The 23,187-nt window shown below is 33.9% G+C and overlaps 1 protein-coding gene across 1 annotated transcript in view; it reads right to left on the bottom strand.

Annotated features, from left to right (window-relative positions):
- Positions 1 to 7,263: 7,263 nt before the first annotated feature.
- LOC118201758 (uncharacterized) overlaps positions 7,264 to 23,187 on the bottom strand; it is a 70,255-nt gene continuing 54,331 nt past the window's right edge. The window contains exons 2-6 of the mRNA XM_085825711.1: positions 19,436 to 19,542; positions 17,773 to 17,906; positions 16,694 to 16,803; positions 13,733 to 14,048; positions 7,264 to 10,646 (exon numbers count right to left, since the gene is read on the bottom strand). Of these exons, the coding sequence (XP_085681837.1) occupies positions 8,980 to 10,646; positions 13,733 to 14,048; positions 16,694 to 16,803; positions 17,773 to 17,906; positions 19,436 to 19,542 (2,334 nt within the window). The 3' untranslated portion in view covers positions 7,264 to 8,979. The remainder of the gene's footprint in view (positions 10,647 to 13,732; positions 14,049 to 16,693; positions 16,804 to 17,772; positions 17,907 to 19,435; positions 19,543 to 23,187) is intronic.

Here is a 23,187-nt window from a genome sequence, read left to right as displayed (position 1 = left end):
TTAGTTTGGTGTGGGCTTTGTGTTCTTGTATTGAGAGAAATGTTATAATAGTCTGATGAATTGTTAGTCGTGACATTCTTGTATGTTGCATTAAAAAAAGTCAAACCCAACCTGAGCCACACCTAGGTATTTTTTTACCTGAAGTAAAAAGGTAAGGACCTGCACAATCAAATTACTTATATCTGTATATTTTCATATTTAACAAAAGTATACTAAATTATGTTATAACATTTATAAGATTTTTAATATAAATTTTTACATTCAGAAAATTGTTACATGTATATTATTTGTAATTTTTAAATTAAAAAATACTTTTGATAAATAGCGAATAATTTTAAGTAATATAACTAATATAAAAAATTTTGAATAAATATTAAAGTTCTTTTTTAATTTTTTTTTCCTTTAATGACATAAAATCTGCAATAACTGTTTGAAAAATCTACTTTATTATTTAATTCACAATGTTGTATAGAGAAAATGTTTAATATTTGAAACTTTTTTTACATGACATCTTTACATATGGACAGAATAAAGGGCTTCTTTTGTGACATCTGTACATACGTGCATCTTAGATAACTCAAAAATGATTAGCCATAGAAAGTTGAAATTTTGTATATAGGATTGCTATAACATATAGTTATACACCTCCTTTTTTTTTTTATTTTTTTGCTGCAATCGGTTGCACCAAACATACATATATACACGTTTGTGTTTTATATATATATACGTACACACGTACACCTGTGAGCTAAATTTCTTTATCCTTGTATGATGGTAAATTTTACATTTTTTATTTTAAAATGATTGAATTTTGTTGCACTTATGTTCCAGTTAAGGATTTTATGGCTTTAGTTAATCTGCATGCAATAATTTTTGAATTACCAATAATTTAAAAGTTTAAGTGGTGCTACCTGTAACAGCTATTTGTTTACATTTGAAACTCTTAGTATTGCTGTTACATTTACCTCTTTTATAGACTTGATTTAATGTTCTTATTTTTTCAGTATTAAAATGGGGGAGTTTGTTACTCAACTTTTTGAGGACTTGCATATTATGACTGCTGAAAAGTTAATACTAAAATCTATTTAAAGCACTTGAAAAGAAGCTGGAAGGGGAGAATTAATAGCATCAATAAATCTTTCAAATTTAAAGTTTTGTGAAAGATCATTTATCTGTTGGGCTTCTTGAGAAAAGCTTACAGAAAGTATCTGTATGTATGTGTGGGGGGGGGAGGAAATTATAATGAATTAGAATCATTTAAAGTTAAAACAAACTCCAAGATAGTAATAAATTATAAATTTCTTTTTGTCAGTTCCTGTGTTTAAGCGTTGAATGTTAAGTTTTTGGGTTTAAGCTTTGAAGCAATGAGGAATAAAATGTTCCTCGTTGAAGGAAGAAGACCCGTACAGTCGATATTGGTGTGCTAGAGAGTTGATGCAGCTGATGCTAATAATAATTAGTCTCTGATATTCAGAGATTAATTATTATTGTTATTTTCATTAATTTCTGGAGATTATCCTGGATCCTGAATTCACATGTCACAAGCATATTGTTCTGAAAAGTAGAAAGCGACTAAACATTCTTAAATACATTGCGGGTAAGGACTGGGGAGCTGATGCGACTACCCTCAAGACTACTTATTTGACACTCAATTCATCCCATGTTCAAGTTCGGGTTTCCAGTTTATTGTTGTTCCTCTGATTCCAACCTGAAGAAATTAGAAGTTTAATTAAGTGCTGCCCATATTATTAGTAGAATGAGGCATAGCTACCCTATAGAAATAGCCCTTTTTGAGGCCGATTTACAGCCTCTTCAGACTAGGAGACTAGCTGGTCTTTTAAAATACTTTGTCTAGTTATGGCCAAGACAATGGAACTTGAGCATGCCTAAATAAATGAAAGACTGAAGTAAAACACCCCTTTTGGCCTAGTTGGTTCCAAAAGCCTACTATTCTGCAGTGTTGAGCCTCATTCACTACAATGCTATTGAAACCAGCGGGTGGTACGTGGAAACTTTTTGCTGGTCTGCACAAAAATTATTATTTATATTTTTATCAAGTTTCAGTTTAAAAAATGATGGCTAACAAAACCTATTATGGTATTATACTTAAAAAAAAAAAAAAAAAAAAATTAGCTGCTATTTTTAGTGAAATTCTGAATGTAGGGACTTTTTAGCTACTTTTGAAGGTGTGTTTAGCGACATTTGAAAGTGAGAGTTGGCATCCATGGATAATGCTGCTGTTATCAATAATAGCGCAAAGTGGAATTCTCTTTTCTTTTGAATTACAGACACATGCTATTGTAGTCATTAATAACACAGTTTTTCTCTGAGTCAATAGGCAACTGTCTGCATTCTTGTTTATAATTCCATCACTGGAAGCTTCCTTTTTTGTTTTGTCTTACTGTTGATTGATGGTGCGATTGCTGAGTAAAGGATGATTATTATGTTTACAATAATTAAAAATTGGCTGCATAACACTATCAGCTTATTGGTATTGCTTTGTGTTTGCCGATTTGTTCTTGCTTTTCATGAAGTTCCTTTTCGGTCATATGAAAATGTGAAGCTTTCTGTACAAGAAGGTAAGATTTTTGTACCTTCATGCAATTTTTCAACGGGAACGAAATATGTGTAATTTGTTGATTATTATTGTATAAATGTATACTTTTTCGTAATCCATATTAGTGGTCCACAAAATATAAAATTATATATGTAGTGGCCCGTGAAATTCTAAGGGTTGACGACTGCTGGTTTAAACCCATCGGAAGGACTGTGCAGAGTTCACTTTCGCTGTAACTTTTCCAGTCCTATAAATAAAAAAGATTGTATAACTGACCACCTTAGACTGTTGGCTTTGAAGGTAATAGACAATATTCCCAAAAATGCTATGAAGATTTTTACAAACAGCAGCAAAATTGCTGACTATGCAGGTAGAAGTATTTGTATCGAGACCCCCCCCCTCCTAGGAAAAATGAAAGTCTCTCAATGTAATCCAGATCACCGTTCAGTTTTCAGAAGTGAACTGATAGCAATCAATTTACTAATCAAGGTTATACTAACGGAGAATAATTTCAAGATCTATGAATCTTATCTGATAGCAAAAGCTCACTCCAGCATCTTAGTAATTGGATTTACATGGGCAATAAGACTAGTATCTATCCTACAAAAACTACATGGCATGCCAGCACCCTAAGGTTAAGACTTTTTTGCTATGGTTACCTGTGTAGATCTCTCCGATATGGCTAAGAAAATTATTGACGAATTTAATTTGAAGAAGGTTTCATTAAGCGATCTTATTCGTTTAAAAGCTGTGCTCGATAGTTATATCTAGTAACTAATTAAGACTGGCCTTAAGGAAAAACAGGATGGTAAGAAATTAAGCCATCTTGCTTTTAAGAATGAAGTGATTAAAGAAATGATTGAAGGTACTGTTAGTACTAGAAATGGAAGCGTACTTGAGCAGAATTTGGCTAGGAAGACTAGCGCTAAATCGCTTGTGAAGAAAACTACAAAAGTTGATTCTGAAGTTTTTAAACACCTAAAATTGATCACAAAAGAACATACTTACCATCTGACAATGAGTACGTCTACTATAAAAAATTACTTAAAATTTTTGCCTTTTATAATTCAGGAACCCCTCTTTCCCATACCTAAATTACAGGATTTTCACATAAGGGGCAATAAAAAATTTTTCGCTTCTTAGGGGAGCGACAGCTTTAAAAAAGTTCAGAATCATTGGTTTAAATGCAAAGCAAACAACATGAAGAAAACAACCAAGACGTAATATGATATTAAAAATTATTAATTTTCTTACTGCTTTTTATCAAGAATATTTGAAGCTTTATTTTTCTCAATATATTTAAAATCCTTTTTACCTTAGAGAGTATTGTTTTTGTTTTATTCTGCAATATTATGCAGATTAAATATATTAAACTATTTTTAATGACTAATTGTGTTTGCATTTATTTACCTGCCGTAGTAGAAGAGGAAGTGTTAGGTCTTGATATAATAATAACAAAAAGGGGGGATCCAAACCAGTGGCGAATTAAGACTTTTAGATGCTCTATATACATTTAAAATATTTTGATGCTCCCACATACATTTGCAGCACTGCACACCTACAGGGTTTGGACAAAAATATGGAAACACCTTTAAAAAACCATGTTTCTTTGCTTAATATGGTGTAGGAACCCCGTTGGCATCCAAAACAGCTTGCAGTCTTCTCGGAATGGATAAATACAGTTCCTGTATGTTTGCCAAGGGAATATTATACCATTCTTCCTGCAAAACGGTGGCAAGTTCAGATAACGATGTTGGCGGTGGATAACGAGAACGCACTTTCCGTTCCAATGTAGACCACAAAGGTTCGATAATATTCAGGTCTGGTGACTGTGGTGGCCAAGGGAGATGGGACAACTCATCCTCGTGTTCAGAAAACCAGTCCTGGACAATGTGAGCTGTGTGAACAGGGGCTTTGTCTTCTTGGAAGACACCATCACCATCGGGGAACAAAGTTTGTACCATGGAATGAACTTGATCGGCCAAAATGTTCACATAAGTCTTGGCAGTCATGTGCCCTGACACATTTATCATGGGGCTAGCAGAGAACCACGATATGGCTGTCCAAACCATAACAGAAACCCCGCCATGTTTCATTCTTGGCAACAAGCAGTCTGTATTATAGGCTTGAGATGGCGTTCTCCAAACGTAAACTCGGCCAGAAGTGGGAAACAATCTGAAAGAAGACTCGTCAGACCATATTACTCGCTTCCAGTGCTCCATAGTCCAGGCTTTATGACTTAAACACCCCCTTTTCCTGTTACAGGCATTAGCATCACTGATGAGTGGCTTCTCAATTGCAGCACGGCCAGCAATTCCCTGTTTATGAAGCTCCCTTCTAATTGTTTTGGTACTCACAGGGTTCGGTAACACAACATTCATTTCAGCAGTAACTTTTTCAGCTGTGGTCTTCTTATTTTTCGTCACAATTTCCCTTAATGATCGTCTGTCACGATCACTCAGGACACACTTTCGTCCAAGCTGTGATTTAGCAGATGATGTTTTTCCGCTTTTCAAATATGCGGAATAAATCTTCGATACAGTACCTCTTGAAACACTAAACACCTCGGCTACCTTGCTTACGGTAGCACCTACCATACGTGCTCCAACAATTTGCCCACGTTCCAAGTCTGTTAACTCTGACATAATGCAATGACAACCTCACATAACAGTACTCCGACGACAAATGAACTGTTTAGCACATTTACGAAGTTGTATAGGTGGTGTCAGTGGTCAAAAACGCCAGCGCCACCTACATATTTCATTAAAATCAATCTTTCTTTTCAAACATGCATTTCACAAGGTGTTTCCATATTTTTGTCCATCCACTGTACATTTTCGCCATTATATCGTTCTCGCTCTTGATTTAGCTGCATTATATTCTTTAGCAAATTCGGTAATGAGAAATTTGTGTGGTTCATCCTTTCCTTGAGTTCCGAGAACCTTTTTTGTGGTGCCCCTTTCCTCCATGCTCTATGCACGTCCTTATTTTGCTTAATGCTCCAGCTCTGGGCCAAACAAGTCAAATTTGATGTAGTCTTTTCAGAAGACCATCTCTTAAATTGAAATCGGATGATTTCAATTTAAGAGAATAAATTATGCCGATATTCACCACCGGGGAGGAAAATGGCTCTGTGGCCGTAGGAGTTAATATGTTATCTTTGTTGGGCCATGTCTATATCGTAAAAGAGTTAATGTATATACTCATACTCTCAAGCACTAAATTATGCAAATTTTAAACAATGTCGGATAATAGTGATTTGTTGTTCTCCCGTATTTCTAATTAAGCGAACGCAATGCGGCCTATCAATTTTTAATTGATATCATGTAGATTTCTTGGAGCGAATTTTATTTTACATTAAAGACAAAGAAATTTGCATTTAAAAACAATAACGACAAAGAAGCATGCACTTAAGCAACAGCGAAGCAAATATTGGAAATTTCAGGTAAAGGATAGAAAAGTAAAGCAATTCGTGCAATCTATTGACGAAAACGTGAGCGAAACGAAACTCGAAAATAATTTCTTAAAATGCTGATGGTAAAACAGATGTGAAGAGGTTATAAACGTTTTTTTCACTTCCTAAAGGAAGTAAGGAATTATTGTAACCGTGAAAAATTTCGGGTATCGTATTTCAACGAAAATATCCATTTTGACAGCGTTGGAAACCATTTGAATGATGTTTTTGCTTGACATCTGTACGTGCGGTCCCAATAATTTTTTTTTTTTTTCCCCCCCCAAAACAGATTTTAAAATGGATTCAGAAGAGTTCTTTTTTATGACGTCAGTGCGTACGTACCTATGTATCTCGCATAACTCAAAAATGACTAGCCGTAGAACGTTGAAATTTTGTATTATGGTTCTTCTATATCATGTAATTTGGCATCTCCCTTTTTCATTGAAATCGGCCAAACCAATCGTATATATATATATTTGTTATTGGACTTTTTTTAATCTTATATATTGGTAAATTGTGCAATTTTTCCTTTAAAAGTGATTGAATTATGTTGTTCTTATGCTCCGGTGAAAGTTTTTATGCCTTTAGTTAATCTGCATGCAATAGTTGTAGAATGATCAACAATTTAAAAGCGGTGCTAGGCCTGACGAGGTTGTTTAGATTGAAACTTAGTAGAATAGTGAATTAAGTCAGTTGTTGCACCAGGTTCATTGTCTTTTTACCTAATGGGAGCAAAGGTTAACTTTCAGTTTTGTGCACAGAAAATATTGTCTTCCTGTCCGTTTCACGAATTGCTTGTTTTTTGCGTACAAACTAATTTTAACTGTAAAATTTGTTTTTAAATTGTATTAGATTTTTCTGTATGGGAGCAAAGGTTAACTTTCAGTTTTGTGCACAGAAAATATTGTCTTCCTGTCCGTTTCACGAATTGCTTGTTTTTTGCGTACAAACTAATTTTAACTGTAAAATTTGTTTTTAAATTGTATTAGATTTTTCTGTATTTTACAATTTTTAATAAAGATGTTTTGAGTTACTTTTATTTATTTATTTTTTTGCCTTGCCGCAAACTGAGAACTGAGTCAATTGAATAAGAACTGTCTCTAATGAAATTCGAGGAAAGAAGTTTAAGCCCCCAATAGCAGACTCAGTCTTGGTATACTGAGTCTGCTATTGGGGGCTTGCATTCATATACAAAATCATCAAAATTTCATTGCTTTCGCAAAACGTAAGTAGATAGATAGAACAAGCCATATTTCGTTTCGAAATTATTTTATTTCTTTCATTTAGTCGTTTACTTTAAAATACAAATGGCACACTTTCATACAACCATTCACACAAAATGCGTACCAACTTCTAAAAACATAGTGGACAATTTAAATACATAAAACTCCTTTAACAAGTATCATTTTCTGCACAGCAGAATACATAAAGAATAAAATTACGCATTTAACACGTGAATTCATTTTCACAGATTTATCTCACTACAGAAAAAATACAAGACATTCTACATTTTATAAATCTATGAAATATTAAAATGAAATGCATTATTTTAAATGAAAAACTGTTTTCTTACATTGTTCTACAATGTATTTTAATAACTAGCAACTATCCATTTCAAACATGTCGATTTTAAAAATAAATATCATAATTAGCATCCTTCATTCATAACTCAATCCATATTACAGCACTTATTAAACAATTATATATGGGAACAGTTTCTGATGAAGATCTTTAAATACAAAAATTTGTTAATATATATTACACGGGTATGTAAATAAAATATTCAGTACAGTCGTGTCTCCATATCCGATAATTTAGCACATTATCCGTGGTTTTTTATTCTCAGGGGTGGAGTAAAAAATGGACAATTTTGAAATTACAGAATCTGCAATTCTCATAAATTTTTCTTTTATCAGATTGGTACGTTGCATAGATTACAATAATTGTTTCGTATGCTGACGTTCTGAAATCTGCGTACGCGGGGAATAAGATATTTATTTAACGTGCATTTTTTTTTAAATTAGTGCGCAGGTGCACACGTACGCCGTTAAGAAACATTATCTAAGCGCTTCTTTACATTGTTATTATACCAACAGACTACGCAAGCAAAGTTCGAACTAATATTTTAGTGCAAATCGTATTCTGAAGAACTGGCATGAATTTCACTGTTCTGCTATCTTTTGACACTGATATCACGTACAGTTTAATGGGAGTTAGAATACTAGAGAAAATATTGCTATTGTACTTATATACAACATATTTATGACAGAGTAACATCATTTTAGGATATCAGTATATTTTCATTATCATAATCATCTCCTAAAAGTTAGTAGAAAATATCAGTATTCTTTACTTTCATACTTACGAGAAAGGAGAATATACTGATAATTTACAATGCAAATTTACTTTATTACTGCGTTTTATTTAGCGTTAATAATAGTTTATTAAATAATTTCATCAATTAAATTCCATTCTATTTGTGTATGTTATTTGAATACCGTATTATACACAGCGTTTGCTGTTATCTGCAACAAATTTCGATATGTATTAATCGAGAATAAGGAGGCACTACTATACATCTGGAATGTTAAAAAGTATCGAGATATTTACAAATCATATGTACAAAAATTATCACAACTTCTGATACAAAAACTGATGAATGCACGGTAAAACTGGAGAGAAAAGCTTTTCAACACTGTTTCTACAGAGAAGTTTGGTCCATCGTTTCAAAAAACTTGTAGATGGTACCACAATCTGTGCCTTGCAGAATTCAGGAATACCTTACCAATACATTTCGAAACGTCTAAACTTTTCTAGTCTTTTGAACTACAAACAAAAATTTAGTCAGCCTTATTTACTGCCTCAGTTGATTGCCTTCAGCTTAGCAAATGAATCATCTTTCCTTTGGAAAGGGAGTCAGATATTGCATCACAGATTATTTTCTCATAATGTCGACATGTGAAATGATCTACGGCTCCGATTCTTCGCCATCATCCTTGTCTTCAGCATCCCAACCCATGTTTAAATAATCTTTAAAAAGCTTCTGAGCTTTACGTAGTACTTTGCATAATCTGTGCTTTCTAACTAGCTTATCGAAGTATATTGCGAGCTCGTTGAAATCTAATTTACGATTTAGAATTTCAGTTTTGTGTTGCATGATCATTGTGATGCAAAGAAAGAGCAAGAACGGATTACCATCACCAAGAATATGAGGAGGTGGCAACATTTCTTTTTTCCGATCGAAATACGACTCAACTTCTTCAAACTGTCTGCCGTCCATAGAATCTATAAATTCATCGTCAGAATAATCTTCAAACTCATCTTCTTCAGAGTCATAATCGTCATCATCAGCCAGCGTAGATGCTTCTTTTGAATCAATATCCGAACTGTAACCTTCACTTCTACTCCGTCGTGTTCTTGGTGAAGTATCTTTCTCCAAATTTTCATCTTCAGCATCCGAAAACTCTTCGGAAATAGTGCTGTAGTTGGAATCACTGCTTCCATGTCGTTGGCGACTATTACTTTCACTAATTATAGAATCATCATCTTTGCTACCTACTGCACACTCTTTAATACCAAAATGCCGGCCGTTTAACCAATTATTGAGTTGGATTTCGTTCACAGTATTCGAATAGCACCACTGATTACGCAAGAAATCTCTAGCATCGTAAAGTGCGTCAGTTATTTCTGGTTTTTCTTCGAAAACTTCACCACATGACCAACTTTGGCAAATCTCTGGTACAAGAGAGTTTCTTCTTTTTGGGACTCTGCACGATCTGACAGGCCATTCTGGTGCTGGAATTTGTCTGTTATTATTGAGTCTGCCTAATTTGCCTGTTATATACGAACGAAACTTTCGTTTCCTGTAATGAAGAGGCAGCTTTATTTCTTCCTCACTAGAGCTTTCGTGCGATTCAATGTTTCTGGCGATGGATTCCCGTCTTACGCGCAAGGCCCATTTCTTTAAAGCCTGAGATGTGGCAGTGTTCGATGTAGAGTGGGAAAGAGAACTTGTATCATGCGAATTACCAAAATGATCTTCACAGAATCTGAAATAATCTAAAGAGTTCGTTCTTTCTTTAAGAGAATTGCAAATAGCAGCGGTTGGAAATTTTACTTCATACAAATCGAGTTCTTTATGCGGTGGTTTGGGAGGTAGTGATCCCCATAGCACTTCCATCATACTCAACATTTCGTTATAGGGAAATTCTCGCTTCAGATCTAATAAAATCCACCGATAGCAAAATAATAAATCTAAAGCACCTTGTTCTTTCATGTAACAGTAAAGTTCTCTGTCATAAAACTTAAGCATCTTTTGTAGATGACGGAATTTTATCTTCATAGAACGCCCATCTAACTTGAAGTTCGTTTGTGCTCTCTTCATGAGACCGCAAAAGCAAATATATGCATGCGACTCTTTCTTCATGACATATAGAATGGGAGACAATAAATCACTCATACCTTGGCAGTATGACACACTCGGATGATTGACAGCATAAGTTGTAAGTATGTTGAAAAGTGCTCGCACATTCTCGTTGTCATCAGAACCGGAATAAAATTTTTCTGTGCGATCAGTCCTTCTGACGTCCTTTCGCACCAAGTTCGTAATATCTTGTAAGACATCTGGTACGGTACCTGTACAGAAAATACATTTATTGCTTAATATTCCCCAAATCAAATATTTACATTTTTAATTACAGCTATACTTCAATTAAATACTGTTATTTATGTATAAAAATGAGTCTAGCAAATTACAAAAATTTTTAGAATGGGTTCCAAACTTTATTTTTAAATATATTTGAAGTAATGTGTACAAAAATTTATGTATTTCCCACGTCAGATCCAAATTTCTGCTGAAAATTTGGATTTTATATATAGCACCATTTTGAAAGCTTGTCAATAAACAGAGATTGGGGAAAATGTTAAAGGAACTGAGGAAAGTCTTAATTAGTTTATATTTGTATAATAAAAAGTTCAAAACAAGGATTATTACATTATTTATTTTGACATAGTGCAATTTCTTTTGTATATTGTAAATATTAATACTTGGTTTCAGATATTAAAAAAACAGGCTATAAATCAATACAAATATAAAAATCAAAAATTTTCAGGCATTCCTTGCATTTGCTTTTACTATTCCGTATAGAAGCTGAGTAACAATTGTTTTTTAAAGTACAAAAAGCATAAATATCTTTTATCTTACAGAACACAATTCAAAAATATTAATTTTCTAATTCAAATTTTTGCATCGCTTATGCTTTTAAGAACGTTTGCAGAGTAACAGACTGCTTATCCTAGCACTGCATTATTTTAGATTTTGAGATGGAATGCTGCATCAAATACAGTTTTTTGACATTATCATGCATTCGCAGGAACTACAATCTTTAACACTACTTACAAGACTGAATAGGTTTCGTTATGTAATAAAAGCACTTCTTAATTTTCGTGTCTCAGTGACAAAATTACAAATATGATAGTCTTCAACACGGCTTTCAAACATCTACAAACATAAAAGTGCAGGATGATTGACCCAGTCCAGACAAAATAAATACATCTTATTTTGCATCCAGTAAATCTTTCTGCCAGCAGGGCCAAAAATCAATCATAAGTGCGAAGTTAAGGCAAATAGAAAGACAATTTTTGTTTGAAAATAAAAATAATTTCGCTGCATTTGGAATATTCGAGTTTTTAAGGGTGAGATAAAAAAGTGGGTTTAAAAGAAAAGAGAAAACAGGAAAGCTTAGACTATGTTAAAAAACTAATTACGGAGGAGTCGGATAAAGGTGATAAAGGAAGAGAATTGAGAAGTAAGCAAACCCAGACTCCTGGCTATTAAAATTGCTATACTATGAAAGCGGTATGAAACAAACGTCAAATTTGCATATAAATTATTACATCCTTGGATATACAAATGGTTAGCATTCAGCGCATGAGCAAAAAGCAGGTTTGAATAAGATCATCTACATTGTGTATAAATGGGAAGATTGTGCAGTGGATTTCTCATTCGGAATTGCATTTGAATGTTTTCTATATAAAGGTCGTGTTGTGTGCCTCGTCTAAGAAGGAAAAACTTCTACCAGCATGTGCCGGAATTCGACTGCGTCAGGATCGTGGTCTGTCGGGACTGTGGTTTGTCGTTACCTCATACTGCTATGCATATTGGTCAGGATTTCGTGAATCGATGGGTCCAAGAGGACCGCACTGAACGCCATATGCAGGATCTCAGCGGCCCCGGGCCATTGCCGCCAGACAAAACAGACATGTTTCAGCCTTTCGAAAACGTACAGCCATGTCGGTTATTTTAAATTTGGTTCGTGTGCAGGACGACGTCTGCAACATTAAGGACTAGCACGATGGCCACTTTTACGGTTTCCCTTGATGTTGCAGCGAAGACAGGCGCGCTTACAGTGGTGCAATGAATTACAATATTGGACACAGGAGTGGCATCACGTCACTTTTACAGACAATTATGTGAAGTATCACAGCGGATATATTTATGTGTAGAGAATGAACGTTGCCAGCTTGCATTCGTCATCGTCATGCGGGCACAGCATCTAGCGTGATGTGAAGTGGAGCCCGCATAGTACTGGCAGGTAGCATTTTTAACGGCCAGTCAAATCTCAAAGTGTGCATGTTCCATGCCGTGGTGAAACCGGGAGTAGTGACCGCGCGGGCCCAGGAGATAGCCGTGGTAGTGGAGACCAATTTTATAGCCTGCCACTCCCGACTAGGGAGCCCGGGGTGGTAGCATGATAAGCGTCTATTTCTAAACCTCTCAGGAAACAATATGTGGCGATCCAGCCACTTGTATGATATGAGGGTCTTTCATTGGAGCCAGATCGTGTAGTGTCAATGACGGAGCACGTATACAAACATTATTAACTAATAATATAGACAGCCGCCGTTGCGTATCTGACTGTTAAAGCCCGCAGCTCTGCCGTCTATTTAAAGTCTGAATGACGCCATGTTTAAAATATATAATACCGACCGCATGTTGACCTTGCTGTTCTGACCTTCCTCGATAGAGAAGGACGATCAATTTTTAGCCTCGTTAGTACATTCTACAGATCTCTCTTCCACTGAGAATATCTGCTCACAAAGGTTGCGACTAAACTGGTATCCACTCCCTATCCATTAGAATTGGTGAACTGTGGAACAGACGTGAAGCCGCCTGGAATGAAGTACAAGTATCTGTTATTCAAATTCACACTCGATGTCCAACCGGAGTAAAGCCGTTGTTGCTGACAAATATATCAGCTTTGCGCACTGAATTTTGCATGGTGTGTGCTCTAAACTTCCTATCTTTTTTCTGTAGTACTGCTTATGCGTAATAAAGAAGATTCTGCTATTTGCTTTCCTTCCTGTTATAGCAATTTTAAGGGCCAGAATAATGTTAATGTTTCGGGATATGCAATAAATAGTTCTTCGTAAATTGAATAACTCCTATCACCTAATTATGTTTTCGTTCACCTAATTATGTTTGAAAACATAGTGTGCTGAGTGAAGTGCTTAAAACACTAGCGAAATATAAATAATTTAGGAAATAAGATACTTGAATACTTAAGCACTCCTGAACACGTTTCTTATCAGAGGAAGAAGTGAAATTTAAAAATATCTGATCAGGAGCGCGGCGCTTTGAAAACTGTGCTTCAGCTAGTTGGATTCACCTCATTCTGGCATATGTGAAAAGTAATTTTTGCAGTTACAGCGACATAACTTACCAGATTGAATTAAATGCTGCCAACGGTATCTCAGTCTGTAGTATTCTTCCGATTTGGAATTTAAGTAACTGTTTCTTTCTTCCAAAGTCATACCGTGTGGAAAAACATTAAGTAAATGTTTCCAGACCGTGGGTCGCATAGCTGGTTCGACCCCACCTTTATAGACAGCCATGTGCAGTTCTCGATGATTTACGACTCGTCCTTCTTGATCTAAGAGACTATTGTACCCTATTTCGTCCAGAGGGGGCCTTTCCCGCTCGTCGCTGTACGACTCAAAACTGAAAGCTCTCTGCACTTTCAACATAGCTATTTCCACCTAAAAAGGAAATCGATAAATTTAATCAATTGTAGTATTTAATCTTTAATAAGATAAATTATAATCTAAATTTCGTCATTGCTTTATTTCTTAGCTCACTGTTTCCCTATCGCATTTCATTTGTTAAGAAATATAGCACGTACTGTCAAATTTTGATAAGCCAAAATTGAACGAGTCAGAGAAAAGTTATCAATTAATCGAAAATTCAATAGATGCATTTTGACTGGATGTTTCGACATTTTTAATTCAACTTACTGAAGCTCTACTGTAGTTTACAGCTAATTCCTTACATTACACCTGCTCTACTGTAGTTTACAGATATTTCCTCCTTTAAGTTATAGATAATTCCTTTTTCTTCGATAGGGACTTATGTTACTGACTGAATTGCATCGTATTATTATTTACTGTATCATATTTACACTGATACTTTTTATGCTTTATTGCATATTGCTCACTTGCTCTTGATTTAATTGTATTGTTCATGTCTATCTTTTTGTAATTGATCTTGTAACGTCTGTCCGACACTCGTTAACAATTCTCAGATCTTCCTTTGGTCAAAACACAGTTTATTCACTGCTGGCTATCATTTTGACATTCACAGCAAATATTAACTTATTCAAGCATTCAGAGTTCTTACTTCTTACATATTTCGAGAAAGAAAACTTAAGTTTTCTGTCTTTTCTCTACCGCAGAATTTAAATTTTGTTACCATTATGTCTAGCAGATCGAGTTACAGTTTTAGCACTTTGTGTGATAAAGTAATGCTGCCAGTCATTATGTGACCCTTCTAGCATCCTGATACTTCGGAATACATTTAGGCTTTTGCATATGAAGGAATGCAGTTGCGAAACTTGGCCTTAAGAATTATGAACGCGTGTGCATAATAATTCTTATTGTTAAATGATGCATTAGTTATATAAATAAAGTGCATGTATTTGTGCTAAGATTTCTAATTTTTGCATTAAAGGAACTTTTGTTCTACAAAAACACAGAACTGTCATTACAATAAGTAGATTAAAAGATCTCTACATGATTAATTCTAAATGGTGCTGCTGCAAATTTGAAACAAGCAGTCTGATTATTTAAATAATTTTATTATATCAAAAAGTAAATGTTTTAATTAAACTATTTCAGCAGCTTCTTTAGTAGTTTATGGCAGGCGCAAATTAAAAATTAATGCATGAATTTTTTTTTTATCGAATATGCTATCTTGAAGCAGCCATGATTAAAAAAATTATAAATAGAAATTCTAAAAAAAGCTATTGGTAGAATTTTGAGTTAGGTGATTTTTTTATGGGTTACTTTGTACCAGAGGTCAGATTACTGTTATTTCATGTCAAAAATATATTTATAGATAAATATATTTTATGAACAGAATTTGAGCACTCTAGCAAGAGATACCTTGAAATTAAACTAATAAATAAAAAGTAATACTTTCAGAAATAAAAATAAAAATTAAGCAAAGGAAAAGTATTTTACGCAATTTAAGTTGCAAGTGCGGTACTACTGCTAATTATTAAATTTTTCTTTAAAGATTTACAAGTTTAAAAATTTAAAAATAAAATTAAAAAACTTATAGATGAATTACCTAAGTCTGTTAAAAAGTAAAGCACTATCCCTTATAGTTCGGTAACGGTAAGCCCTAGATGAACGAAATTTTGTAGGAAGCATCTGTCCTTTACTACCTAATTTATACCCAATTTTTATTTCTTGTTGTTTCAAGTAAGCCATGGCCGATGATCAATGACAGACCCAACGTACAGTCATCGAATTCCTTTACAAATCCTGTATAAAAAATAATAAAAAAAAAAAATGTGATTCAGAGCAAGCTGATGCCAGTCTATATGGACAGCACAGTGTATCGAAGTAATGGGTATCAATGGCTCCAGGTGTTTCGGGTTGCAATACCCAGGATTAGCCCCATTCATGTAGATCGTTAACTATCACAACCGATGAAAACAGGTTCGGGAACTCGCCCAAAATGACAGCTGCGTCATCAAGAGGCAGATCATGCAGCATACAAGTACGGCAAAAGGATCTGTGTTAACAGTATTAACCGTTGGATTAGTTTTAACACATTTATCGAACATTTCACACAGATCATTTTATGCCAACGTTGGATGGGGATTATAAAGATTGGGACACAGAAAATCTGTGCTCACTGGGTTCCACGGCTCTTGACAGAAGACATAACTCAAATTAGGAAGAAGGTGAGCAATGAATGATCTTGTGCAAATTTTCTCCGGGGCAACTCAGAATGTTTTCATCTAATCATCAAATATAATGAAACCAGGTTGTTTTATTTCACTTCGGAAACCAAAAGGTAGTCGATAGAATGAGCATGAATTCATGTCATAGAAGCAAAAATGGCTTAGTAAAACAAACGGATCATAATTGAAAGATGATTCCAAAGGAACAATGCTTCCACTAAAAATTTAATTTCTCTTTTGCTTACCACTTCCGAGCTACAGTAGTTTGTGCGTTACGTTTTGATCGACCTGTATAATTTTATTTGTTCCGTACAATCAAAATAATCACAGCTTCATCATACCTGAAACCAAATGAATTTACTTCAAATATTAAAAATGCTTGAGGATTTAAATTACATACTATTCTTTAGGAAATATTATATTGTGTGATCTTACCTGACTGATAATAGAACCAGCTAAACTTTTCCTTTCTTCAGAACAGCGGGTAATATGTTGTTCAGCAAAAGGAATATCAACAGGACAGATAATATCCCATTCATCATAGGCTAAAAATAAATAGATCTTCTGTAAATATTTTTGATACGAACTAATAGAAATGTTAAATTTAAATATTTATTCAGTGCTTCAAAATATGAGTGTTAGACTCTCTCTACTTCTATAAAAATAAATTATTATGAAATAGGTTACGTTACCAAATTTTGAATCACCTGTTTCGGTTTTCTCATAATCGCACCGAAACGTTTCCTTACTTAGCTGCCCAGTTTTTGAATGAATATCTTATCTATCATAACACATCGACAACTATTTCAGTCAAACTACTTAGATTCTTACAGCAGTTTCTCTGAATTATTTTACATATTGTTATGGAAATTCATAGAGAGTTTTGAAGTATCTCCATTTTTGTAGTAATAAAATCATAATCTTAATTACAATTTTAAATTTCACCAAAAAATAAGTAAAATAAAAATATAAGTAAAAATTAAAAAAATAAAACTTGAGGATTTTTTGTCTCTATGATGGAAAAAAAAAATATCAATACTTTTGTCATCAATTTCAGTTTATAAATTTTCATTTTTTTGTCTGCAACATTATAAATCGAATGATATTGATACTAAAGGATTAAAGCTATCGAGTACAGCATGTCAACGGATCATATCGATTTTCAGTACATTGTTTCTATTCTATTAAGTCGATGATAAACGTATATGATATTTGGTATGTGCGAACTAACCTGTAATAGCAGAAAACCTTTTTTTCACCTAAGAGGAATTATAAATGTTTCATTTACTCAATTTTTAAGAATACTTCATTAGTAATTCCCTTATAGGCTTCGGCAGTAAGAATTAAACTGCATTTTTAGATGCAAGGTAAAAACATTTGTAAATTGAAAATTTGATAAAAATTGTGTAGGTGGCCTCTATATTACGTAAAATTGTAACAATTTTAACTATAAATGCTTCGATTTATCTGTTTTTACAATTAAATCTAAAGTTAGAAAAAATGAGTGTAGTTACCTTTGTCTATAGGTTGTAGCTCAATCGCAAGCGACAGATAAGGTTTAGAAGCTTCGGCTATGGCACCATCTAAATCCCAGTCCGAAGTCAAAGGAAGGTATTCCTTGCCTTTTTTGAAATTAACTGTGAATTCGCTGAAAAAAAAAATCACATCATCATATTACTAAGGTGATTAATTACAATATCACTATTAAAACATTTCAATTCTAATTATTGTAAAAGATGTAATGCTACATCAGACAACTTTCATTGTGTGGATTAAACAATGGAGCTATCAAATTTGAATGATTAAAGAAGTAGAAAAGTTTTAGAATAGAATATGGTTTTATTCTACTTATCGCATTAAACTGCTACCGTGCTAGCATATCAAGCTTTAAACACTTACCGTGTATTTCCGGGTATTAAGACAATAATTTTTAGTAAATTTTTTTACGACTGAAGTTTGGAGGTCGGCTTGTATTCAAATTTAAAAACCTTCCGGACGGACGTAACTAAACATGTCTGATGAAAATGGTCACTTACGTTTATTTTCTATTTAAAGATTAAGTCTTAGATTCGAGGCAACTTTTCTTTGTCACACATTCTATTCTGCCTGAAAACTGTAATCATATTGACAGGAGATCGTGGTCAGAAAGTATTTGATTTCTCTGTATTTATTTTTGTATCGACGCTTCTCCGTTCAAATTTTCTTTCTAGTATTCTCTTTAAATCATTAGCAACGCTTTAACCGATTTACTTTTCATCATTGGTGTGTTAAAAAAGAACTAATGTTCTACCATTCCTTGAAGTAGCAAATAATACTGGATCTACATTCAGCGCCAGTCCACCGGAGTCTTGCTCTGATATTTTTCAATTTTGAGGTGAAACTGTAGCTCTAGCTAGAGCCTCAGATGGGTTCCGGTATTTTATTTTATTGAATCGTTATTAATTTATTAATTAATTTATAGTTTCTTATTTGTCTGAATTACTTTATTTTTCTTCATTCATCCATAGGACTCCGTCACTTCCAAGTTTATAAAATTCATTATGCTTGGAATGAAGTATAGGAATCGGAAATATACTCGTAAAAGTCTAAATAACTTATTATATCAACTCAGAAGCTGGAATAAAATATTGGACTTCGATCACCCTTAGACAACTGAATATAATTTTTAAAATGCAAGAACAATAGCTTATTCCAAGTACATGATGACGAAATCATTTTACAGAGCATTACTGGATTGGGTAAATTTTCTGGTGGCTTTTTTTTTTTTTTTTTTTTGGTGAAAGATTATAAAGGGAACAGCTGTTCATTTACGTAATAGGAAGTAACCAAACATTTATAAAAAATTAGAGAGAAAAGCGAATTTCAAAGGAAAACGAAGATGCATGCATTGTGCCATCTGCCAATATAGGATGGATACCAACAACCTGTGTAAATTAGAGCTGTGTTTTATTAGAATATGAGTCAATTTCAGATGCACAGGTGTTAATGCAACAAGGTTGCTCGATGAATGTAGGGAGTTTTAGCAAGATATACACTTCCTCTTATACGACCTCGCATGATTTTCCAGCAGTTTTATTTAAATAAAGACATTTAAAGAAACAATGAAATGACAAACACAGATGCATCTTATTCTATGCATTATAAACCATCGTACCAAATACGATAAAATTCACTTACCCTTCGATGTGGAAAATGCGCGCCAACAAGTTTCTTAGAAATAAATAGTTAGCAGTTTGAGGATTTATGGTAAAACTTTCATTGAAAGGTTTCTCTCCTGTATGATCCTATAAAAAAAAAAAAAAAAAAAGAAAAAAGAAAAAAAAAAAAAAAAAAAAGAAAAGAAAAGAAACATTAGTTCTTTCTCAAAAATTCTTAAAAAATAAGAGGTATATATATGATACAATTTTCATTCAACAGTACTTAAAAAATATGTACAATAGAAGTAAAATGTACAGAACATTCATAGCTATCTATAGAGAAAATAATTTCATTCACAAATAATAAAATAAATACCTACTTTACTCACACTCTTACCCACTTTGATACAGAGTCTAATTTACGCTAGACTAGTTTTAATTTACATTAAATTAAGACAGCGTCATCTCTTTGATTTGATTTCTTTGTATGTATTTGAAAGAACTAATTGCAATACCTTAACAAAATATAAGCAACTTAAGAAATTAAAGTGAGCAATTACAGTAATTTAACGAAATTAACAAAAGCGATTAAAGCAATTTAACAAAATGTAAAAAATTAAATCAAATTCACTATCTGAAGGAGAGAAAGCAAAAACAATAAAAAAAGTGTTTTAACAATATAATATAAACGAAAACGTCTAACTTGCTTTCATTTATATGCGTTAATTACAGCAGAAATAGGGACGCTCTTAATAAATTAATTTTGTTACTTGATTTCAAAGTGATTCTGGATTATTAAAATACACAAATTGGCTGTTCCAGATAACATATAATCAACAAAATGATCATAATTAAGAAATATCAAAATATAACTGATAAGGTTATCAGCTTTCTTTGTTGCAGTAATAAATCGGCAATAGAACGTGAACAAAATATTCTCCTCAAGAAGTTTTAGTCTCTTAAATAATTTGAATTTTTAAATCTCGAAATTAAACATAAGAGCTGCATAAAAACTCAAAATGGGGATGAAGTTTCTAAGTCGTCTAGTTTTGTGACACCGAAAGTGCGCGGTTTCACGAAATATTACTAGTTTAGTAAATATAAAAATTTCATTTTAAAAGACATTTTCTTTGGAAATGAAAAATCTTACCTTTTAACCGTCAGACTGTCACCCTATTACGATGCGAACAGTCGCTGCTCATAAAACTGTAAGACGAAAGTTTCACGTAATTTCCAATTAATATAAACCCATGCAGCAATCTGTAGATGTATGTTAACTGTAAATTCTCCAGAAACTTGCTGAAATGAGGAAGTTGTATGCATTACATTACAGCGATCTTATAATGGGTTCATTAAACCCAAACCGAAAATACACCAATATACACTTGCTTCATAAATTGTGGATTATTGTAAAAATTGGTGAATAACTTCTTTGGGGGGGGGTCTTTTAAAGTTGATATGCTACTGCTTTGAACAAGCCTTTTCTTTAAAGCACGAATATTAGATTAAAAAATTAACACAAATACAAAGCCTTTAATAAAACAACTCGCTCCCTCCCGATTACGTTAATGAGTGGCAGAAATTTTAGAACAATTAACCAGAAGTCTTGAAAATTCGAAGGAAATGAATTTATTTAAGGCTATTTTTGCATTTTTAATGTGCAAGTATCAGAGTTATTTAGATTTATACATTGATAGACACATTCTGAGAAACTAAATCTTTAAGCTATACAATTTAGCTGAAGACAGAACATTCAGATCTAGAAAGAAAAAACTGCAACTAAATTGAGTAGAATAACGCATATAAATTCAAGAATCAAGAAATCGCTTCAAGCATTTCCTAAATTCGATTTCAATCAATATCTTTTATGCCGGACTGTCGCTGTTAAATACGCGACGTCGCCGGCTCTGGACAAATGTGCCAACATGGGCGCAAAACATGGAAATGTCCGGACGGGTTGCAGGAGTATGGAGATGTTGGGAGGGGGTGACTGGCGTCACAGGACAGAGAAAAAGCAATGACGAGCACTGAAAACAGGACAGGCTCAACGTAGGTGGAAATCTGATGAGAATTGGAAATCGAGTCAATGGCTAGGCGGCAATTAGTAGCCAACCGCTACTTTAACCGTCTCTGTTGGTAAATTGCCCTAAGGCGTTGGTACTTAAGTTTTAATTAAGGCGATTTACGCCGCGCCAACTAGGCGAAACTTGTCAAATTTTGTGAAATGTAGGTGGAGTGGAGGGAGATGATTGGCAGGAGCCTGTCACGTGGGTGGTCACCCACCCAAGTTCAGACTCCGAGCAAAGCAGCTTACGCATGCAATGAGAAATATTGGATATATTAATAATTATCAAGTTTTGAAACAGGTTATCCAGATTGGAATAATTAAACTAATATCGCGATCTAAATGAAGACAAATGGCACAACTAAGTGCAACAAATTAGCTAAACAAAATATTCAAATTCATCCTTGTTGTAAAACACAGATTGGACAGTGGTAGTCACGTGGGGGTCATTCGATTTCCCCGAGTAATTTATTAATAAACCAGATTAAATAAAAGTAAGTGTTTGCGCATGCTGTAGCAACAGCAGCGCCCTCGAGCGGAGAGCGGAAGAGATGAGATGAAGAGAATGCGGAGAACCGCTATGTGAATGATATGTGAACTCAGAAGTTATCAATAAACAATTATAGCTGTGAAAGAGTAGACGTGATTATTTTGTGCAAGAGTATACTTAACATGGTCCGTCATGGAGAAGCCGGAGACCTGTGGATGATGTGAAAAATTGTTAGATTACGAAGTGCGTATGAGTGACGGTGATTTCCATCGAGGGCATTTAGCGAGTGAGCGATCCCAGTGATTTGAGGTAAGAGCAATTACCTTATTTAGCTTTACTTATCGTTAAAGGATGTCTTTGATTGCTAAATTAAGGAAAGACGAGTTAAGGCTGGTCGCGGCAGAGTTAGGTCTAACCGTTGCGGAAGACGCGAAAATTGTTTATTTAAAAAATTTGATAGATAGTAGTAAAGTTTTCAAAACCGATCCTGAGTTAGTTAAAAGCGTAGTTGATTATGCGCTTGAGGAATGAATCGAGAAAACATAAAGCCGAAACCGAGTCAAAAATCGCGTTACAAAAACTCGAAAACGAAACAAAGCTAAAGAAAATCAAACTAGCGCAATTGGAGAAAGAACTTGAAATCGCGAATATGCGAAAGGAGTTGTCTCAGAATATGTCGTGTTTGACAGCAGAACCGTCAAAGGACAGTTTACAAAATTTAATTCAAAGTATTAAAACGCTGTGTGTCCCAGTGCCTACGAGAGTAGAGTCATTTAACCTTTTTTCCCCCTTGAGAAAGCGTTTGAAACCAAAAGTGTGCCCGATGAGCTAAAAGCGGAAATTCTTTTAAATATTCTGGGTGATAGAGCGAATAATTTAATGCTTTATTTGACTGAGGAAGACTTGCGCAGTTATGATAAGCTTAAGACAATAGTGTTGAAATAATTTCAACCAACGCCACAAGAGTGTTTAAACAATTTTCAAAGAGCGCAAAATTTACATTCAGAGAGTTATGTACAATTTGCTTCAAGATTAAGTGCTACATTTGAGTATTATTGTCAGATGCGTAAAATGAGCGATTTTAAATCATTATGTGAATTAATTGTATCAGATAAAATATTCGGTTTACTTGATCGCGATTTGATGACACATATTGCAATTAAACAAGGAGAATCATATTTTAACCCACAACAGCTAGGACGAGAGTGCGACATTTATTTAACTTCAAAGGGTAAAG

This window comes from Stegodyphus dumicola, chromosome 10 (assembly GCF_044657685.1).
Source record: "Stegodyphus dumicola isolate Sdum_Otavi_A_Nest chromosome 10, ASM4465768v1".
Lineage (NCBI taxonomy): Eukaryota > Metazoa > Arthropoda > Arachnida > Araneae > Eresidae > Stegodyphus > Stegodyphus dumicola.
This window is presented reverse-complemented; position numbering and strand designations above follow the sequence as displayed.